We start from the raw sequence: 19,905 nt of genomic DNA on the forward strand, positions 1-19,905 counted from the left end.
TCTGGGGTTTTTCCCTAGACGCTGGTCGCTGGGCTCCGTGATAGTTAGTGGCACGTTCGCTTGATCAGCTATTGTGATCTACCTATTCTTGATCAGTTCATCGTTGTGTTGGTGAGCATATTGGAACTTGTGTTTCGTATTATGGAAACTACTATTTCGGTCTGGTTCGGAGCGTTTTGGAGGCCTCGGGGACTGAATAAATAAATTACAAAATAAAAGTGAGTCCGACTCCGACTGGCAATGCTAGAACACGCACGTTTTAAAGTCTCCCACTGGCATCGGAACTAAAGCATGGGTCACTTGGAATCGACAAACCCACGTGGTCTGCTTTAAAAATCTCAAAAATACAAAAAATCGTTAAATCAACTGGATATACTGTGCTTTGCCGTTATCGGGAACCCAATACCTTAGGCCGATAGATTCAGAGCAGAAATCGTAGTGGAAAATACTACCGTAAAAGGTTAAAAGGATGCTTCCTTATGGACGATGAAACATACGTAGAAATGGATTTTGGACAGCTTCCTGATCGAAAATGTCGCCATGGTACGGGGATATGTCTCCTCCAAGATCAAATTTGTATTCGCCAATAAATTTGCACGGAAACGAATGATCTGCAAGGAATTTACACCTGTGGACGGAAACCAAGACTGACAGAATAAATTTATGAACTTTTTCTCTGAAAGTACAATAAAATACCTTCATTTTGACACCTTGACATATTTCCTAAGTCAAATCATTCGCGAGACAGAGTTAATTCAATTGTTACCGATTCTAAGTGGGAAAGGTTTTAGTGAATGCTATTGGCCGCTTCATGTAATCGAAAATTAACACTCCCCGGACACTACTTGGCTTGGACATTTCCTCATAAAAGTAAAATCGTACGGTTATTAAAAGCAAATCAAGCAAAAAAAAATGGTACGCATTCCGCGCTGAGAGCTACTAAGGTGGATCACCTTCGAACATTTAGATTAGGGGACACTGAGGAAGAAGCCCTTTGGAAGGTGTGTTTCACTTCAGCAAAAAGTGTCGCCAATCCTGGCACTGATGGCTCTCACTTTCCACCTTCACCTAAGTCGCCGTTCTAATCGTTCGCCTGGCGTCCGTACCCGTTTCGAAAATTTCATACACAGCCTTAGAACCCGGCCGCGATAGATTAGAAGCGTCGGGTTCAGGTGTGCGTCGACCACCACCACCACACGGCACGGCTCAATTGTTCGTCGAAAGCCTATAAACTAATTGGTCCGAGCGCCGGGGCAACTCATAACCCGACGGGCAGCCGAGCAGTTCGGACCGGGCCGGGCTGGGAACGGAAGTTTGCTTTTGATACACGCGCCCCGATCGGGCGATCCGCAACCGGGAAGTGGTGGCTGTGGCTTGGTGGTTTGAGTCGGAAAAACTGCAACCGTGTGAAGCGTGACCGAGTGTCAAGTGCAAACAGCGTCGGCGAGCCGAGTCTGTCCTTCGGCGGCTTATTGAGTCCTTCAGCGCTCGCCACGCTCCGGTGATAAATGTGTCGAATCTATCACCGCGCCACCGTAACGGATGCAGCTCGGAGGCCTCGTGCCGAAAACCAACCTTTAGTGGCTTTACGTGGCGTCCGTGACCGTGGTCCAGGGGCGAAAATTCGATTCGAGTAGTTAGACGAGCGATCGTGTGGCTTCGTAGACACGTTCCCGTGTCTGTGTCTGGGTGTCTCAGGGAGCCAGTACAAAGCCAGCCAGCAGCCGATCAGCGAGCAGCGAGACCGGAGCCATGGCCGGAGCAGACAATCCGGCGTTTGTGGCGAACGGTGACGATGGTGCGTCGGTTCCGCAACAAAATGGAGCTGCCACAGCCGAGAAGCCCGAGAAGCCGGAGCGGCAGCAGTGGAACAATGGGATCGAGTTCCTAATGTCCTGTATCGCCCTGTCGGTCGGGCTGGGCAACGTGTGGAAGTTTCCGTCGACGGCCTTCCGCAACGGGGGCGGTGCGTTCGTGATCCCGTATCTGATCGTGCTGCTGGTCGTTGGCCGCCCGATCTACTATCTGGAGATGGTGATGGGCCAGTTCTCGAGCCGGGGCAGCGTCAAGGTGTACGACGTTTCGCCCATTATGCGAGGTAAGACACCCCACGAGCAAATAATGCCTCAGCGATCATGAGGCCTGTGACGGCGCGTGTGCTCCTAATCAGCCCGGTGGCCACGTGCAATTTGTACAGCTTGCACGAGTCGTCCGTCCAATTCACAATTCGTGTGTCACAATAGAGCGGCATTAGCGTTTCCCGCGGGGCGGTGATCAACAAAGTTGCGACGTTAACGGTGTGGCCCAACAGAGCCTGGGCCAGCTGTAATCACTTCCTTTCTCTCGGCATTAAGGCCTGCGATCCTGCGATCGTAGTGCCGGGTGATCTTCCATTCACTTTCTCACCTCCCGATGTTTGCAATTCTAATGTGTTTCGGGCTTCAGCCTCAAGATGACTGACATTCCTTTCGAGCGTACGCTGCCCGCTTTTATGGCACAACCGTGACAACTTTCCTTTATCTGCTGCTCGTGACACGGGTAATTGGTCCGATGTTTGCCCAACCCGACTTCCTTCCTTCCCGGGCCCGAGACAACACCTGTCGTAAAGCGTCGTAAACATTCCTTCGACTTATCTTTCGGCCCATCTCTCACCCACAGGGATCGGTATCGCGCAGATGGTGTCAATTTGCGTGGTGATTGTCTACTATGCCGCCACGATCGCCACCGCCATCCGCTTTTTTATCGCCTCGTTCGAGAGCCCACTGCCCTGGTCATCCTGTGACGTCACCTGGACCGGCTACAACTGTGTCAACTCCTCGAACTCGGGCCCGACGCAATCGTTCAACAACACGCTGCCGGTGAAAACGTCGGCCGAGCTGTTCTACACGTAAGTGGCGGGTGATCAAGCCCGGACGATCGGATACTAACCGGACACCTTCTTGCAGACACTCCGTCACCGGTGAGGGACTGCTGACCGACGGTGAGTTCGGAGTGCCGGACTGGAAGCTCACCCTCTGTCTGCTGTTCATCTGGGTCGCGATGACGATCATGATGATCAAGGGTATCCGCGGGTCGGGCAAGGTGGCGTACTTCCTGGCCCTCTTCCCCTACGTGGTGCTGATCTCGTTCGCCATCTACGCCTTCACGCTGGAAGGGGCCGGCGAGGGCCTGAAGTACTTCATCACGCCCGACTGGGACAAGCTGCTGGACGCCGACGTGTGGAAGGAGGCCGTCTCGCAGTGCTTCTTCTCGCTGTCGATCTGTTTCGGCGGTGTGATCGCGTTCTCCTCGTACAACAACTTCAGCAACAACATCTACCGGGACGCGATGATCATCTCGTGGCTGGACACGTTCACATCGCTACTGTCCGGTTCTCTGGTGTTCGCCATCATCGGGCATCTCGGCCACCTGACCAACGAGACCGACTACACGAAGGTGGTGTATCCTGGCAGTGGCCTCACCTTCATCACGTACCCGGACGCGCTGGCCAAGTTCGAGCACGTCCCGAATCTGTTCGCGCTCCTGTTTTTCTTCATGCTCCTGGTGCTTGGGGTCGGCAGCTGTACCGGGCTGATCAACAGCGTGATCACGGCTCTGCACGACAGCACGCCACGGTTACGCACGTGGAAAACCGTGGTGGTGATCAGTGTGCTGGGCTTCGGCCTCGGGCTGCTCTTCGTGACCCCGTCCAGTGCGAAGATGCTGGACTATTTCGACTACTACGCGGTACAGTTCGTCACGCTGACGTCGGGCATTTTCGAGCTGGTTGCCTTCTGCTGGCTGTACGGGTTCCGGAATGTGTCCCGGGATATACAGTTCATGCTGAAGCGACGGACCGGGATCATGTGGCAGGCGTGCTGGCGTTTCGTGACCCCGCTGATGCTGGTCGTCGTGCTGATCATCGGTTTGGTGCAGAGTCAGCGACCCCAGGGGATTTCCGATGTGTACCACGGTAAGTGAGAGGATCTCCTGGCGATAAGACGGGGCTCTTGACTTTTTTCTCTTCCTCCGTGCGGACAGTATTCGGCTGGCTCATCTACGTGGCGGCCCTCGTTCCGATCCCTCTGTGGGGTTGGTGTGCGGTGCGCAAGCGCACCGAATCGACCCTCTGGAAGCGCGTGGTGGCCGCCACGAAACCCCTGTCCGATTGGGGCCCGGAAGATTTGGAGGTGCGCAAACGGTATCTGGAGTTCTGCGACAACTATCAGCCGCTCGAGTCCCGCTGGTCCCGGGTCCGGAAGCTGGTGCGCCGAGGTCCCAAAACCTACCGCGTGTCCGTTTGAGTGTTGTCACGGGACGTGGCCACGTGTCAGTATTACGCAAAGTACACGAGCGACCGGGTGACGAAGCGGAAGAAAGTAGCGGTTCTGATCCCACCTACGGACCTACGGAGCGCCATTCCATTCATGTCCACTTACCTTCTAATTCCCTGGCCCGCCTTTTTTGGGGTGATGCACCCCCCTCCTGGGGCATATAGTAACTAGACTTGACTCGACCGACCTCTCTCGATATACACCTAAGGCCACCGCGCATCATGACGCAGCCAAGCATTGTTCTGGTGGAGATAGTTCCCGCGCACGGTCAGACAATTGAATCCGAGATCGGAACGCCGAGGCGGTGGGAGATGGGGCGAGGTCAGGAAGCGGCTAGGTGGGTACGAGATGCGGCGAGAATATGGACAGCGTGATATTTTTAGTGACTTTTTAGAGTGCCACAAGACAAACGTAGCGATGTAGTTACTTCCTAGACTTGTTCTTATGACGAATGTAGTATGTTTTAATGAATTGTACAATAAAATTTTATGTAAATGACGACTAAGGTAAACCAACACGTTGGCTCAGAGAAATGAGAATTAAGCCCGCCCAGGGGTAGCTAATTACTATTTGCCGCTACAACCTTAATGAATGATCATGCATGATGGCACGCCCCAAGGCGAATGCTGATGCACCGCGGAATCGTTTGATGAGCTTATCTTACGAAACTAACTTGGAATGAAGCAATTGAGAATGATAACTCCCAATTTTTTTCTTTTTCACTAGAAGATTTGAAGCTTCCAGATTTCAGTTTGCAAAATGATCCATAACAAGGGCTTTAAAAAGACGAAAACAGAATGATTTGCCTAATGGGAATCATTGAAGCGATTATCCGATAAACACGCTGTCCCTTTTTGCTGGTTTCGAACAATAACTAATATCGCACCACGGCGCAATAGTGCGAACAAGTAATTGGACATAGGCGAGCAACAATAATTTGCGACAAACAGGCGAACGCAAACATCCGAACGATCTTCTAATCACTTCACAAATATGCACCCTGTTAACGGAATCATTTTTGGAGCACTTACTTTGTGTTCAGCCGGCCTCAGGCCAGAGATTTGAATATAATTGAGTGTCGAACAGCGGGCGACGGGTTGACATTGGGCCAGTGCGTTGAATGTTTTGCGAAGGTTGTCGCGTGGCTTGAACATATTCATGCTCCGTAATTAGTCTGGTCTGTCCGGAACGTGCTGGTTGGCGGGTGTCTAAAGCCTTAAACGGTCTAAGTCTGAGCGGGAACTGAATCTTTTCGTTAACGAGGCTTTCGACGCTGGGGTAGAGTCTGTAATGCCGTTCCAGATGTAATCCTGGACCTGGGACGCGTAATTCAGGGAGGTGTATCTGCGGTTAATTAAGTATCGTTAATTTATCATATTTACCATTTAATCATTGGCTTTCGATTATAATTTTAGATTGAGTTCGCTTTGAACGCGTTTTGAACAAAAGGCGGAACAATGAGAATATGCATTTCCATGCAACTCTCTCGCGGTTCCATAAATCACAGCGAGCTTTCCGGGGCGCCGCGGAGTGGTAGAGCTTTCGAAAGCTCTTCGTTCGTTCACCGCAACCCGAGAGCGAATGTGTGCCAAACAGCGCCTTAGAACGTTGCGGATTCCAATCGAGATCGAATTGTGACAGTGTTCCCTTCAATAATAAGTTGTGGTTGTCGAATCTAATTTTTTGGAATTTCGAAACGTATTAATACCCACATCGTATCCGTGTAAAAAAGTAAAAACTTCGAACTGGGTGGTTGGCCAAGTGACAGAGGCTGCCGCAGCCTCCGGCCCGACCCGGGTTACGGCCAATGGGGACCGAACCGTGCTCAACAAAACACTTTGCCTTGGCGCGGCGCTCAAAAACATGCAACACGCCGCGCTCGACTTTCAGTTTCGTTCCAACAGCGGTCGCGATCGGTACGCGATCCAATTTCTGCTCCATTCGGGCGCAACATCCTCGTCGATCAACGGCAAGGCAATTCGATTGGGTGCTTTGCAGAGTTTATCAACAACTTAACAGTGGAGGCCAAACGGCGCTCGGTGGTGCGTAGGGCATTAATCGGTCGGTGATCGGTAGTTAGTCACTTTTGTGGATCCTCCGGCCGTGGAATATCTTACGCAAGACGCTCCCGGACGCCGGGCAAGTGTATGCACAGCTGATCTGCCGATGAAGTGTTGGTTCGCAGAAAGAGCTCAATTAGGCTAATGATTCGGCCGTCCGTAGGTTTGTGCGCTCAACAGTGTGTGAAGTGTTTGTAGATCATCGAGAGCCGAGTGTCGTACAAGAGCCCTTGGCAGGATAATTCAAGTGGTGGTCAGTTCTTTTTTCGAAGGCTGACGAAAGTTCGCAAGTGGCGCTAAATTTGCAAAACGAGAGCCAACGTGTCGGTCATCGTTCGCGAGTCCAGAGGAAGGAGGTCCATTTTGGCAGCACCTGATTTCGTCAATGCAATAGATGTAAGTAGCAATTACCGAAAACCCTGATCGGGACAGTATTTTGGGATGGGACAGATGGGCTCAACCACCCAGCGGCCACTGATTGAGGTGATTTTTCGTTTTCAAGGTTTAGTCATCGGATTGAATTTGTCGATTGCATTGAAATCGCTTCGCAGCATGTCTTAAGCAAAGGCTTCCGTTCGATCGAGCTCGATCGAGTGAAATCTAGTTCAATGCTACTGGCCAATGGCTGCGCAACAGCATCATGCAACGGGCATTGAAATGCTAAAGCCGCGTGCATCCGGCTGTTGTTATGCGTAACGTTAAATTTAGTAAGGCTTTGCGGAGATTGAGAAGTTAGTTCTGCACCATTTTTAAATGCCCATTTTGAACAGGCTTCAAACCAGGAAATTAACAGATAAAGTCTAATGAATTTCAAAGAGACCATTAAAATTCCTTTACCGAATGTCCCGACAATGTAAGCCAGGTAATCTGCCCGAAGTGTCCTTTTCGTGCCATAATGATGTCCCGACAGATAGTCTGTCGCACCGAGCGGTCATTAGGTACTCATCGTCCTAATTGAAATCGTTGCCACTGGCCATTAAGGCATTATTTTTATGGACCGCCATGATGTCGATGTGTGATCACCATGTGGGTATCTGGCCGTGTCTCGCATCGTAGAAAAACGCAGGTCTGAGGTTCACCTTGAACCTGTTTCGCACCGATAGCCGGGCGGATGAGTGACAGTCGGGCCCTGCAGGAAGTCCGACTGCCAGCGACAACCGGCTTCCAAGACCGGCTACGCCATTGAGAACGCAAGACAAAAAACATGATCGCGGCTGCTTAGAACCGTTCTACTTGTTCCCTTCCGTGTGTGCGCCATCGGTGGAGACTTCCGAGTGCTGGGCCGGAGAGCGTACACCCCCAAAGGCATGCACCAGTTTTCCTTGAATGAATCAAACTGACGGGAGTGTGAGAGAGACAGAGCGGACTGTATTAACTGCGGCCTATCCTCGAAAGGACCGCGTTCGTGCTTCAGTTCAGCAACTGAAAGGGGTTGGTTATTAAAGGGTTGGCGCGAAATTAAATATCTAACCCGTTTATTCTGCAGTCTCCACGGTCTGTTTCTTTCACTCACTCGGCCCAACAACCGGTGCCGGAAGTTCACCAGAAGGAGAGGTTTGTTCGCTGCAACGATCGCCGTTTGTTAGGCGTTGAAGTCATGCGCGCACTTTAGGTGCAATTGTCACGTTTCCTATTTTCCAGTGATCAGATGTTGCTAATTGAATGTGTTTCTACGAAAAACTAAACCTGCTCAGAGGACGTCATTGGCGTGTATTTTGCAGGATCTTTCATTTATGGTTTGACACGTTCTGTGGACGCGGATATGAATAATCTCGTGGCAAATGTGCCGCTTGATCGCTCGAGGTTGCGAAGGCAGCCAGTAACAGAATGCGAAGCAGAGACCCTTATGTAATGATTTAGGTGGTCGATAACCATCGGAATGTGCTAAACGGGGCTTAATATTTTTAGGCTTCTGCATCTATAAAATGATTGATGGGACTATTATTGGTTACATAATTTTAATTCAATAAGTTAATGGCAAAATTTGATATTTTCTCGAGGGTGGGTTATTTAAGCAATGGAATTCTAATTCCCGTTTCTGAAAATTCACCGAATAAATTGCGGGCTGAAGACATACGCATCATTAACGTCCAAAAATAATTTATCGACGGCGGCATCATTTCCATCATTAACCTACGGTGAAATAACCCTTCACCCTACGCTGCCATTCGCACATTAGAGATCCGCCGCAACGCGGCCGGGGCCAGAAAGGTGAACGACGACGACGACGACGACGACGACGACGACGACGAGCGACGAGCGATTCCACGCCCGACCCTCGGTCACGATCGTGATCGTCACTTTCGATTGCCCATTTTCCGATTTTTCGCTTTGCGGTTCGCGCATTTTTCGCACAGCACATATGCGGCGGCCGGCCCACGAGATTGGTGTCATTGGTCGGCCTCGCGAGCCCGCGCTTCCCTTTTTGCCTAATGACGGCGCGGCACCGGCGACAATCCGATTAGATTATGGGCTGCGCGCAACGACTGCGGTTTTGTAACTGACGTTTTTTTTCTTCATTCACAAAACATTTTTGGCTCGGCATTCGTCTATTGCCTAGTAGACCGCGGTACATTATGCAAACGACGAGATCTTCAGCTGTTTTTTTTGGTCGGAAAATGATAGTGATCGGTATTAGGCAAGAGGCGTTCGTCACGAGCAGCAAAGGGCGATCGAGAGAGAGAGAGAACGGGGAGTGAAAATTTTATCCCCCAAGCGGGCGATACTAAAAGACTCGTAGTACCACCCGTCGGGAGAGCGATCCATTGATTGAATCATTACGAAGGGGCGGCGATTTGATGATTTCTTGTGGCTTGTGGCCGATCGCTGCGGTTGCGTTTCTGAATGAAGTGGGTGCGGATCAATGGCGGACATTAATGAGAAGATTCTCACCTTCCGATAGTGCCATTGGTTCATAATTTACATAATCTAGGAACGGGCTGGGTAGCGCACCGAACAAAGTGTGCCGATTAATGCTCACACTTGGATGGTGAAAGCCAGCCGTCGCTAGGCAACTACTTATCGATCGACGACGAAGGCTGGCGATGGGCAATCGAGCAATCTTTCTGAGCACAAAGGTAAAGGTCTAAATGCTCTTTAAATCAGTGCAAAAGGGGATTAAAAATCACGTTGCTTAGCAACTTCAAGATGCGTGCGTGATATTAACTTGAGACTCAAAGGGGCAATTGAGCCGCCAGCTCAAGAGCATCGCAAACTGAGGAGTCTTTATCACAAAACAATCGTCGTTTGTCGTGCCTCAAGGGTTGGCCATATCCAATATAACGGGCCAAAAACAAACACTAATTTATGTTTGTAAACAGACAGCAAAACAGAACACTTCAAAGTGATCTTTAACATCATGAACAATTAAGTAAATTTGATTTTCAAACCTCGAATATTGCCCATTATGGTTATCGCCAGTGAGCCGATGATGAATCAATACTCTGGCTATTTGTCTGCTGATTTTTTTTGGAAATTTGAATATTCCCGTTGGAGAAACGAGAGCCCATACCGTTGACGTAGCGCGCCATTCGCGCCTTTCAATCGTATCCGCACTTGCTTCTTCGAAATTACTCATAAGTTTGAATTCTTTTGAGCGACCGTACCGTGGCGGGTTTGGGGTTTTCCGGAACGAAAACCCCCTTTTTGTGATACCGTTCAGTCAATAGTTCGACAGATCTTTTAGGCCCAGTTCCGTGTGGAGATCATCATCTTGCAGCTTATAAATGAGGCACAAAGAGCCACTCTCCTCGAATGGAATTGTTTTCGTCGTGTGTCTGGATTTGCTGGAATCCGTGCTTCAAGTAAATAAAGAAAAAAACGACAGGTCTTCTGAGATACTCCATCGCTCATCGTTGGCCCGGAAAGATAACCAAAGTGACTATCGTAAAGTAATTACAACTCGGCCAGTCAGTGAACTGCAATCGTTCCTTGTGGCGTCAAGTGAAGACCAACATAAAGTCACCAAAGGCTAAACAACAACGCGAGCGGTTATCGCGGCCTCAGTTTATAGTCGTAAATTTTGCGGGGTAATAAAGCAGCAAAAAGAATCTGTTAGAACACGACGGCAATTTAGTGGCCGAAGCGCAACCCCGGTGTGCGCTCGCGGTTGTCAACGTGACTTCAACGGAGTCAGCGGGGTTGCTGTGCAAATCACACACTGTGTCCCGACCCTCCGAGCCACTGAGTTCCGGCGCAGCTCACGACCTTCACCAAGCATTTGTGGGCTATTATTCCCCTCCACCCCGAGAGGGAGTGAAAACAGCGATCGTCGATCCGCAATCGTTGGAAGCATAACTAACAAACTTGCCCATCCGTAGATCAGTCACATCGATAACCGTGGAACCGCGGCGCGTCATAAGGTGTTCCACTTACGATCCACTCGATCGGCTCGAGAATGCCGCCGTAAATCAAAGCCTCAGCACGCAACAACAGCAAGGTCCGCCGTGGTGTGAACGGACCATTATGTAATTATGAATTTATTGTTCTGCTGCATCGCTCGGCGATCGAGCGATGTTTGGGCATTGGGCATGTTGTTAGAGTGACCTACAGCGGCAATGGCATTGAGCCTGGTCGAGCCACGAAGATTAACCAGCAGTTTTCTGTTGGCTTTCCTTTTGCCTACGTTTCCTCCTAGCAGAGTCCCCGTATCTCGGAGGTGATGAAACAATAAAACATGTGGTGCGTACCGGAGCTGGGCTATTACGGTGACAACCGTAGCAGCGCACCGAGCGATGAGATATGGCCGTAATTTGCGTCTCTGCAGCTCCGGGGCGTCACTTCATTGATATTCTGCTCGTGCAATTTAAATGCAACGAACGCATAGGCTTAGGTCCGGCGTCCCGGCCTAACGGAACCACTACGATCGGCTGACGTAGACGCAGCGGGGCCGTGGCATGTAGTAATGATCTTTGCGTTCTATCGATCGTCGCGGGGTGCTTGTTCTGTCGCTGTCGTTTTTTATGTAACCGGTTGGGCATACCAATGAGGCAGGTCCTAAATTTGCTCTTCAATGGCGGCCAGCCGATCGTGATTGATCGCGTGCCGGTAGTACGTTTGCTTTGTGTTCTTACCGTACCGCGTCAGTGTTTGACCAATCTTTTAATCCTTTTTTATTTCGAAAAGTGTTTTAATTTATGCGGAGATTTGATCCAAAAAATAACAAAAAATTATTCACGTCAAAACGGAAGGGTTCGTCACTTGTGGTCAAACTGAACTCTTTTGTCTCTCTCTTCGCCTAATAACCGAAAAAACGCACCATTCGATGGAGAACACGCTTTAAAACACGAAACAACACGCGACAATCCAAGAACTGGTGGTTCTATAAAAGTAAAAGAAATGTCCAGAATGGAACTGCCGGCCGTTTACAACCTGTGCCGCCGGCGCCGTGGTGGAACTAGTTTGGCCTCGCCGGCGCCAAAGAATTCCGTCGGTCGGTGGCCGGCGTCAGCGAAAACACCTCAAGCAAGTAACGGGGAGGCGCTGTTTGTTTTCGTACGGTCATTGTTTTGCCTCGCGCCGGCCGAGTTTTCTGGGGACCTCGGCAGTTTTTTGACGGCACTCGGCCACAGTTACGCGTGTCGCTCCGTTTAGTGATGGCGCTGTGTGTTCCGGTGCTACTTCTCGGTGGCTTGCTACTCACCTGCCCGGGTGCCAACTCGTGGGATCTTCGCTCGGTCGGAATCGATAAGTTTCACGTGCGCCATGTGTCGTTGTACCGTAACCGTGCCTTTTTGACGATCGAATCGGCTGCCTCGAACGGTGAGTAATTCGAAGGACCTTCGAGTCGACTTCGATTCACTATTAAGCGTGTCCGTCACAGTGTCCCTCGTGGAGGCTTCGTGGCCTGAAAACCTTCCCGGCTATAATCACCGGGCGCGCGTACTGTCCGACGATGGGGACGAGTCCTGCCAGGCGTTGCAGCGGGTGTTGTGCACCGACGTCGATCGGCTCGCTCGGCTGTGGGTCCTGAGTGGCCCGGATGGCCACTGTCCACCGAAGTTGCTGATCCGCAGTCTGCTAGGACCACAGGCGGGTGAAATTCAGCACCGGTTCCAACGGAGTGATCGACACTTCCAGACGGTGGTCGTTGATCCGGTTCCTGCGGCCGACGGGGACACCCGTGCGTTTATCACGCTGCACGATCACGACTACATTCTGCTCTATTCGCTCTTCAAACGATCCCTCGGAATGCTCAAGTTTGAGTGAGTTGGAAGCTCCTTCACCCCCCGGTGTAGTGTCCTGACATCTAACGACTCGCATCTCTCCGTAGGAAAAACGATCTCTCCGCGCTCCATCCGATCTCACTGTCGGAGGTAACGGTAAACCACAACCGACTGTACGTGGCCGACACGGTGAGCGATCGGTTGTTTGCGCTACCGGTGCGAAACCTCCGTCAGATGGCCTTCCCGGAGGATGGCATCCACAGGATCGTCATGAAGACGAGCATCACGTACCTGGGGCAGCTGCTGGGGCGTCCTCACGGACTCAAGCTCGATTGCCGGGACAATCTGCTGTACGTTTTGCCGCGGGACGGAGCGATCGTTCTGTGGAGCGCTGGCCGGGCGCTGAAGGCCGAGAACCATCGGGTTGTGTTTCAGCAGAGTGGCCACATCGCCCAGATCATACTCGGGGTGGCGGGGAAGGCGTGGGCCGTATCCGCGGACTTCGTGTCACCGGCCACTCGACGGCACTGCGTGAAGCTCGTCCTTTGAGCGATGCGGCGGGGAACTGATGATGGAACTGTGATAACAAGCGGGGGTTGATAAGGGCCCCATCGGGAGGAAATAGATTGTAGACGCATTCTCTTAAATTGTGTTTTATTTAAACCGTTCCAGACCGATACATTAATAGCCTTTTCAAAACTCGGTTCAGTGACACTCTCCGAAAACGTAACACATCGGCCAGGCCCCCTTCTCTGACGCTTTCCATGACCGTGTCCTTGACTGTCGCGTAACCCTGCACGGTTCGAGGAATGTGGCGCCTGCTGACCGACGCAACGACGAGAGCGAAATCCGCTAACTTTACCGCTTCACCGTCGATCGTGGGGGTCGAAACTTGTTTTGGTTTCTCTGTGACACCCGAGACGCACTTCCCCTTTTCGGACCGGACGGACATGTCTGCGTTGATTTGATGATGGCGTTGACATTAATGGCGGTTCTGCTAACGAACTATTATCAGTCCCAATAACTTTATTTTATTTGCGTCCGCAAAATAATCTTCAAAGAATGTTTAGATCAATTGAAGAATGAAGAATCAATTATTTGAAATTATTGGGTCCACACCAAGGAGCACGAGTTCTCCTTCAAAACGACGCCGGTTGAAAATTTTTTATGTCCATTCGTCATTGCAGAACATCGGAACGCACACTTCGTAGAAGACTTCCCCTAGGACCCAGACGCCGCCAGGAATGGAGGGTCGCGACAATAATGCGTTCATCGGTGACAGCAGCCCGTCGATACCGGGGCACTTTCGTTGGAGCACTCCGGCGGCCAATGGACCAGATAGTCCACCGCCTTACGCCACGGTTCTGACCGATGTGGAGCTGACGGGAGCTAAGCCGGCCACCGAACGGGCAGCGGCTGCCGATGGTCCAGTCGCAACGGGCACACCAACCGGCGCAACAACGCAGGATCGCGATCAGTGGGGCAAAGGGATCGAGTTCCTGATGTCATGCATCGCCATGTCCGTCGGGCTGGGAAATGTGTGGCGCTTCCCTTTCGTGGCCCTCGAGAACGGCGGCGGAGCCTTCGTCATTCCGTACATCATCGTCCTGCTGCTCGTCGGCAAACCGGTCTACTTCATGGAGATGCTGATCGGACAGTTCTCGAGCCGGGGTAGCGTCAAGGTGTACGACATGGCGCCGATTATGCGAGGTAAGACACGGACTCGGGTTGATCCCAGAGTTGCTCATTCATTTTTCTGAGGTCCGTCTGAGTGGTAAGATCGCGGGGTTAGGGTGTTAGCTCCCGTCGTCTCAAAAGAATCCAACTCTCCCGCCGGTCGGAAGGTGTCGGTTACGGTCAGATGCTGTCCACGACGATCGTCACCACGTACTACGCCTCGCTTATGGCCACCACACTGCGCTATTTGTTCGATTCCTTCCAAACCGTGCTGCCGTGGGCCGTCTGCGAGGATCGCTGGGGAAGCAGCTGCATTCCGGCGGGGCGACTGAATGTCACCGCGGCAAACGAGAGCACCGCAGCCGCCAACAGGACCTCCTCGGCGGAGCTGTACTTTACGTAAGACCCCTCACCAAACTGTACTAAATGAACGGTGAACGGTGGCACACTAAACCCCCGACCGACCGCAGACGTAGAGACCCTTGCACAGACTCGAAGCGATCTCCTAACCCCATTCCTTCTCCACGCAAGGCGTCGGCTACGGGCAGCTGTTCTCGATCACCATGCTCATAACGTACTACTCCTCGCTGATGGCACTAATTGCACGGTACATGATCGACTCGTTCTGGAACCCACTGCCCTGGGCCCACTGCCGACCGGAATGGCTTCCGAACTGTGTCGATTCTGCCCCGCGGGCGGCACAGGAGGTCTTAGTAACTAACAAAGCCACCAGCACCACTAGCTCAGAGTTGTACTTTACGTAAGTTTTGCACCGGCGATAGGTGGTGATAGCACTGGTGGGGGGTCATTAGCGCTTGGTGAAGGATTGGGTGGTGGCGTCACTCCGGCAGCCAATAACACTGACCCCTGTGTCCATTGCAGCAAGGTGGTGCTAAAGGAGCTGGACGGAATCGACGACGGGATCGGGCTGCCCGACTTGCGGCTCACACTGTTCCTGGTGCTTTCGTGGTCCTTGGTGCTGTTGACCCTGATCAAAGGTACGTACGAATCGCGGTCTAGGAGTCCAGGACGGTAACCCCGATTTCCCGGTCCCCGGTAGGTGTGAAGAGTTCCGGCAAAGCCTCGTACTTTCTGGCTCTCTTCCCGTACGTCGTCATGGGAGTGCTGCTGGTCCGGGCCTGTACGCTGCCGGGTGCGGTCGATGGTATCGTGTACTTCCTGAAGCCTCAGTGGGACAAAATCTACGAGCCGAAGGTTTGGTACGCCGCCGTCACGCAGTGCTTCTTCTCGCTGTCGATCTGCTTCGGGAACATCATCATGTACAGTTCGTACAACAAGTTCCGGCACAACGTGTACCGTGACGCGACGATTGTGACGTCGATCGATACGCTCACTTCGCTGCTGGCCGGGTGCACCATCTTCGGGATCCTGGGCCACCTGGCACACGTGACCGGAACGACGGATGTAGGGAACGTGGTGAAGTCGGATGCGGGCCTTGCGTTCATCTCGTATCCGGAAGCGATCGCCAAGTTCGAGGTCCTACCGCAAGCCTTCTCCGTGCTGTTCTTCCTGATGCTGTTCGTGTTGGGCATCGGCAGCAACGTGGCCATGACGTCGTGCGTCATGACCGTGATCAAGGATCAGTTCCCGAAGGTGCGCAACTGGCAGGCAGCGACCGTCATTGCGATCTGCGGTGTGCTCCTGGGCAGCATTTACGTCACTCCGGTAAGGGGTTTTGGCGGGGGGTATGGCGGTGGTTCAGGGAACTGCATTGTCCTCTTCCTGGTCTGTATTGTAGGGTGGTCAGTACGTTCTCAAACTGGTCGACTATTACGGTGCTTCGTCGATAGCGCTGGTCCTTGCGATTGCCGAGCTGATCGCGATCGGCTGGGTGTACGGCGTGGACCGTCTGTGTAAGGATGCCGAGTTCATGCTTGGCCACCGGCCGAACATCTACTGGCGTCTGTGCTGGCGCTGGATCACCCCCGGGCTCATGTTTGCCATCCTCATCTACAACCTCGTCACGCTGCAACCGCTCATGTACAAGCAGTACGTCTACCCAACGATCGCTTACGGTACGTCGATCTGTCGATCTGGCCTTGGGAGTTCTCCTAATGTTTCCTTCCCTTCCGCTTACAGACATTGGTTGGTGTATTTTTGCCTTCGGTCTTCTTCAACTGCCCATCTGGGGGGCGTACGCAGTCTACAAGCAGAGCGGTCAAACGATCATCGAAAAGATTAAAAATTCCCTCAAACCGACGGCCGCCTGGGGTCCGCTGGATGTGGCCACGCATTACGAGTACAAAAAGTTCATCAACGAAGACTGAACGGAAGCGATTCACAGCGCAACACAGCAGTATTCCGATTGGGCGATCGGCCGACGGGCCAAGACGAGTGTTGTGATAATTAAGATGTATAATATCAGTTTTAATTTATTAAATTGTGTAAGTTGGAATAAAAACCGGCGATCGGCCGGAACAAGGAAACGAAAGCCACACAATCAACGAGCTGCCCCTTGCTCGGGCGAAGGCACTGGGCTGTGATGCTTCAAGCACCGGCGGCTTCCGTGTCCGGAGCGCGTTAGCATCCTCGGAGTGGATCTCCTTCGATGAGGGCCGCTGCTGCGTCGCACGCCACGAAAATCAGCTGACCCTTCACGGGATCCACCAGCGTTGCGGGTAGCGATCGGTCTCGATCGACCACGATTCTCTGCTCGGACCGAAAGACACCGATTAGGATCGCACGAAAAACCGAGCGGCCCATTAGCGGCTTACCTTCAAGATTTCCGCTTTTCCGCCGCCTTGCGCACCGAACAGACACACCTTGGCGTTGTTGATCAAGGGCAGCGTCATGGTGACTCGCTTCGGTGGTGGCTTCGGCGAGTCGGCGATCGGTGCGATCAGTCGCGCTTTCTCCTGCAGCAGCGGGTGCTCCGGGAACAGCGAAACCGTGTGGCCGTCGGGCCCAATGCCGAGAATCAGCAGATCGAACGACGGCACCTCTTCGGGGGAGCTAAGGCCGAACGTCCGGCGAATGGTTTGCTCGTAATCGGTGGCCGCCGCCTCTACATCCAGCGCGCAGTTCACCGGGAAGAAGGCACTCTCGGGCACGATATCGCAGGTGGTCAGTAGCTGCCGCTTGAAGATGCCCCACGTCGATTCCTTATCCGCCACGGGCACGATGCGCTCGTCGCAGAAAAAGATTTGCCACTTGCTAAAGTCCGACCGAAGGTCGGCCATACCTTCGCAAAGGATGTCGGCCAACGAGCCACCTGACGGAGACGCGATAGAGATCGTGTACGTGACATTGAATTCACATTCGATTAGACACGGGGCCGCTTACCTGATAGGCCCACACGGAACTTGTCCCGTTTCGCGAGCGTTTCGTTGGCGTACTTTTCCAGCAATCCTAGCACCTCGTCGCAAATCGCATCGCCCGTCCGGTAGAGAGCCTTTTTGCAAGCCATCGGATTTTAGAATCGCCACGAAAGGCACACCAGGAGATAAATAGTTGCCGGTGACCTTCCAGACGCAACGGTCGAACGAAAAACAAACATGACGTAAACAAAGTTTTGACGTTTCCAGCCGAACGTCAGCGGGTTAACCCTTCGGCAACGAACACGAATTTTAAAAGTGCTGGAAAAACTGCTGGAATAACTGCTGGAATTGTTAACTGCTAGAATTTCTTCTGCTACCCGGCCTGCTATTCCGACCTGCGCTCCTGTTACTTTGGCTGAGTTTTGGATATCGGCGCACGAGACGGCAATCGGCTCGAAACGGCAAACGGCTTTCGGGCAACTCCTATCGCGTCATTCGACCCTGTTACTTTTTGGATGTCGGCACCCGAAGGAAATCGAAACGCAAAACCGGCAAACGGCGAAAGACGAACACGACTCCGGATGGAGAAATTCCGCGAAAATCGATACAAGCGGAAAAAATAGCTCATTTCCGTTATGAATGAGTTTTACTTACTCCTGGATAATGTCGCAGTGCCTCGTGCACTTAATTAAAATGGCAAATTGCGAATTAATTCGTATTTCCGCCCTAGATCCGGGGTCATACGGCAGAGCAAAATAACGCAAATGAAGGCGAAAACAATCAACACAACGACGCGGTTCGATTTACAAATACGGATTTGGTTTATTTTCTCATAATTAGCAATGTACATCCTAGGGGTATGACTCAAAGAGTGCAAGAGTTTGCAGTAGAGTTGTACAGTTAAGAAGTTATTTACAACATGCTACGTGTAGTGCTGGCGACCCTCTGCCACGCGCACTCCGGCGCCCCTCAATTGAAGGTGATTAAATCACCGCGCACACGTGGTCTCCGCTGGCGGGATTCCCCGGTGTCCTTAGCCTAAATCGTGACCACTAAGAGATTTTTACGTAGCTGACTGCTTACGGATAGCCTAGTTTTTAAAGTTTTTGGTACCGCACTGCAATAGAACGGGCGTACGCCGCCCGCGGAAACAGTATGCTTCAGTTAAATTAGAAATTGGTACGCGCTAATGGCTAATAGTACGACTAAACACGGGAAACGGAAGGGCCAATAAATTAATCAACAATGTCCTTATGCCTACAAAACGGTAAATGCCTAGAGCCGTGTGCTTCGTAAAATACAAACTAAGCTAGACTGACTGGCGCCACGATACACACTACGGTTAGCTAGCCTCAAGACGCGGCACAGAAAAACGGGCACAGAAAACGTGTCAGTGGTTGGTGGGTCTTAACGGTCAGTTACGGAACGGCGGCACACTAGAAGGTGCGCGCCCAACTATGTTGCTATTGTGTGAATAGAGTTACGCTATCAGTGTGTTATCGTTCTATGGAAAAGAATGCAGATTGGAACCACCGTTAATGCTGGCAACGGCCGCGAGTCACCGCGAGAGAAACAAGAGTATGGCAAGTGGGCTGTTACTTCTAATTAGCTTGAATGTTGGGTTATTTGCTTTTCCATCTGGTGCATACACAAAAACAGTCACTGGTGCAGATTCGTGGTGCTGGCGTAAAGAGAGGACATTATCCAAAGTCCTACTTAGTGCTACTTAGGTTTGCTGCGGTTACTGCTGCTGCTACTCGCCACTAGTAATTGGTATCTGTGCCTTGACCTCTAAACTAATCGCCCCCTCCCCGTTAACCCATTTGGTCACAATCTACACACTTTGGGATTCGTCCCGGTAATGCGGCCCCGGAGATTCATGGCGAGGAAGGCATACTTTTATTGCACCTGATGATGTCTGAATCTTTTGGCGAACATGATAGCTGATCTAACCTAACTCGGGACTCGGTGGTGCGTTAGGGGGGGACTTCCCCTCGGTAGGTCCGCCGCCACTCCGAAGCACCCGATACCCGGCTACGGGGTAATTTGACTAGCAGAGATACTTCTTCTTAGGTTTGAGCAGTTTAGATCGTCATTTTGCAGCGGACGCCGTGCCGTTCGCTGTACTGTTGCTTTGCTGCTGGGGCGTAGTCGAGCGGGAGGCGATCGATGTGCGGGAGCTTTGGGCGTGCTTCTGGAAGCTGTTCTCCGCACGGGACGTACCACACACCTGAAAGGACGAAAGAATGGACATTAAGCAAAAACCACGAGCCTGGCAACGGTCAATCCGTCTCTACCTGATGATGCTGATCCCAGTCCTTGTGCTGGCAGAAGGAGCCACAGTAGCGTGCCAGGTTGCACCCGGAGCAGGTTTCGTTTGCCTTCCGTCCGCAGTTCCAGCAGGCCTGCCAAA

The 19,905-nt window shown here is 52.0% G+C and overlaps 4 protein-coding genes across 5 annotated transcripts; 3 read left to right on the forward strand and 1 right to left on the reverse strand.

Annotated features, from left to right (window-relative positions):
* The first annotated feature begins 1,312 nt into the window (after positions 1-1,312).
* On the forward strand, positions 1,313-4,405 carry LOC131212581 (sodium-dependent nutrient amino acid transporter 1-like). Its single transcript, XM_058206501.1, has 4 exons — positions 1,313-2,098; positions 2,659-2,887; positions 2,946-3,952; positions 4,021-4,405. The coding sequence occupies exons 1-4, from the start codon at positions 1,753-1,755 to the stop codon at positions 4,281-4,283; spliced, it is 1,845 nt and encodes a 614-aa protein (XP_058062484.1). The 5' UTR covers positions 1,313-1,752; the 3' UTR covers positions 4,284-4,405.
* Positions 4,406-6,650: 2,245 nt separating this feature from the next.
* Positions 6,651-17,154, forward strand: LOC131205377 (sodium-dependent nutrient amino acid transporter 1-like). 2 transcript variants are annotated; one of them, XM_058197451.1, is made up of 7 exons: positions 6,651-6,769; positions 13,725-14,247; positions 14,382-14,613; positions 15,097-15,212; positions 15,275-15,900; positions 15,974-16,250; positions 16,315-17,154. In XM_058197451.1, exons 2-7 carry the CDS (start codon positions 13,782-13,784, stop codon positions 16,500-16,502), a joined length of 1,905 nt encoding a protein of 634 aa, XP_058053434.1. In that variant the 5' UTR covers positions 6,651-6,769; positions 13,725-13,781; the 3' UTR covers positions 16,503-17,154. The 2 variants fall into 2 exon arrangements, with proteins under 2 accessions (XP_058053434.1, XP_058053436.1); XM_058197453.1 differs by lacking the exon at positions 14,382-14,613 and adding an exon at positions 14,746-14,974.
* Positions 11,968-13,086, forward strand: LOC131206454 (uncharacterized). The gene is made up of 3 exons (XM_058199008.1): positions 11,968-12,133; positions 12,195-12,576; positions 12,645-13,086. Exons 1-3 carry the CDS (start codon positions 11,968-11,970, stop codon positions 13,084-13,086), a joined length of 990 nt encoding a protein of 329 aa, XP_058054991.1.
* LOC131205378 (probable 6-phosphogluconolactonase) lies at positions 16,582-17,706 on the reverse strand. Its single transcript, XM_058197454.1, has 3 exons — positions 17,518-17,706; positions 16,950-17,446; positions 16,582-16,884 (listed from the first exon to the last, which is right to left on the reverse strand). Exons 1-3 carry the CDS (start codon positions 17,639-17,641, stop codon positions 16,756-16,758), a joined length of 750 nt encoding a protein of 249 aa, XP_058053437.1. The 5' UTR covers positions 17,642-17,706; the 3' UTR covers positions 16,582-16,755.
* Between the last annotated feature and the right edge of the window lie 2,199 nt (positions 17,707-19,905).

This window comes from Anopheles bellator, chromosome 1 (assembly GCF_943735745.2).
Source record: "Anopheles bellator chromosome 1, idAnoBellAS_SP24_06.2, whole genome shotgun sequence".
In the NCBI taxonomy this organism is placed as follows: Eukaryota; Metazoa; Arthropoda; class Insecta; order Diptera; family Culicidae; genus Anopheles; species Anopheles bellator.

Excerpts from the sequence above, each read along its gene's own strand:
- LOC131212581 (XM_058206501.1), top strand. The coding sequence starts at position 1,753 with ATGGCCGGAGCAGACAATCCGGCGTTTGTGGCGAACGGTGACGATGGT. Across the intron at positions 2,888-2,945 it reads TCGGCCGAGCTGTTCTACAC|ACACTCCGTCACCGGTGAGG; the intron begins GTAAGTGGCGGG and ends ACCTTCTTGCAG. Across the intron at positions 3,953-4,020 it reads GATTTCCGATGTGTACCACG|TATTCGGCTGGCTCATCTAC; the intron begins GTAAGTGAGAGG and ends CCGTGCGGACAG.
- LOC131206454 (XM_058199008.1), top strand. The coding sequence starts at position 11,968 with ATGGCGCTGTGTGTTCCGGTGCTACTTCTCGGTGGCTTGCTACTCACC. Across the intron at positions 12,134-12,194 it reads CGAATCGGCTGCCTCGAACG|TGTCCCTCGTGGAGGCTTCG; the intron begins GTGAGTAATTCG and ends TGTCCGTCACAG. Across the intron at positions 12,577-12,644 it reads CTCGGAATGCTCAAGTTTGA|GAAAAACGATCTCTCCGCGC; the intron begins GTGAGTTGGAAG and ends ATCTCTCCGTAG.
- LOC131205377 (XM_058197451.1), top strand. The coding sequence starts at position 13,782 with ATGGAGGGTCGCGACAATAATGCGTTCATCGGTGACAGCAGCCCGTCG. Across the intron at positions 14,248-14,381 it reads CATGGCGCCGATTATGCGAG|GTGTCGGTTACGGTCAGATG; the intron begins GTAAGACACGGA and ends GCCGGTCGGAAG. Across the intron at positions 16,251-16,314 it reads CTACCCAACGATCGCTTACG|ACATTGGTTGGTGTATTTTT; the intron begins GTACGTCGATCT and ends TTCCGCTTACAG.
- LOC131205378 (XM_058197454.1), bottom strand. The coding sequence starts at position 17,641 with ATGGCTTGCAAAAAGGCTCTCTACCGGACGGGCGATGCGATTTGCGAC. Across the intron at positions 17,447-17,517 it reads GTTCCGTGTGGGCCTATCAG|GTGGCTCGTTGGCCGACATC; the intron begins GTAAGCGGCCCC and ends CGTCTCCGTCAG. Across the intron at positions 16,885-16,949 it reads GAAAAGCGGAAATCTTGAAG|AGAATCGTGGTCGATCGAGA; the intron begins GTAAGCCGCTAA and ends CGGTCCGAGCAG.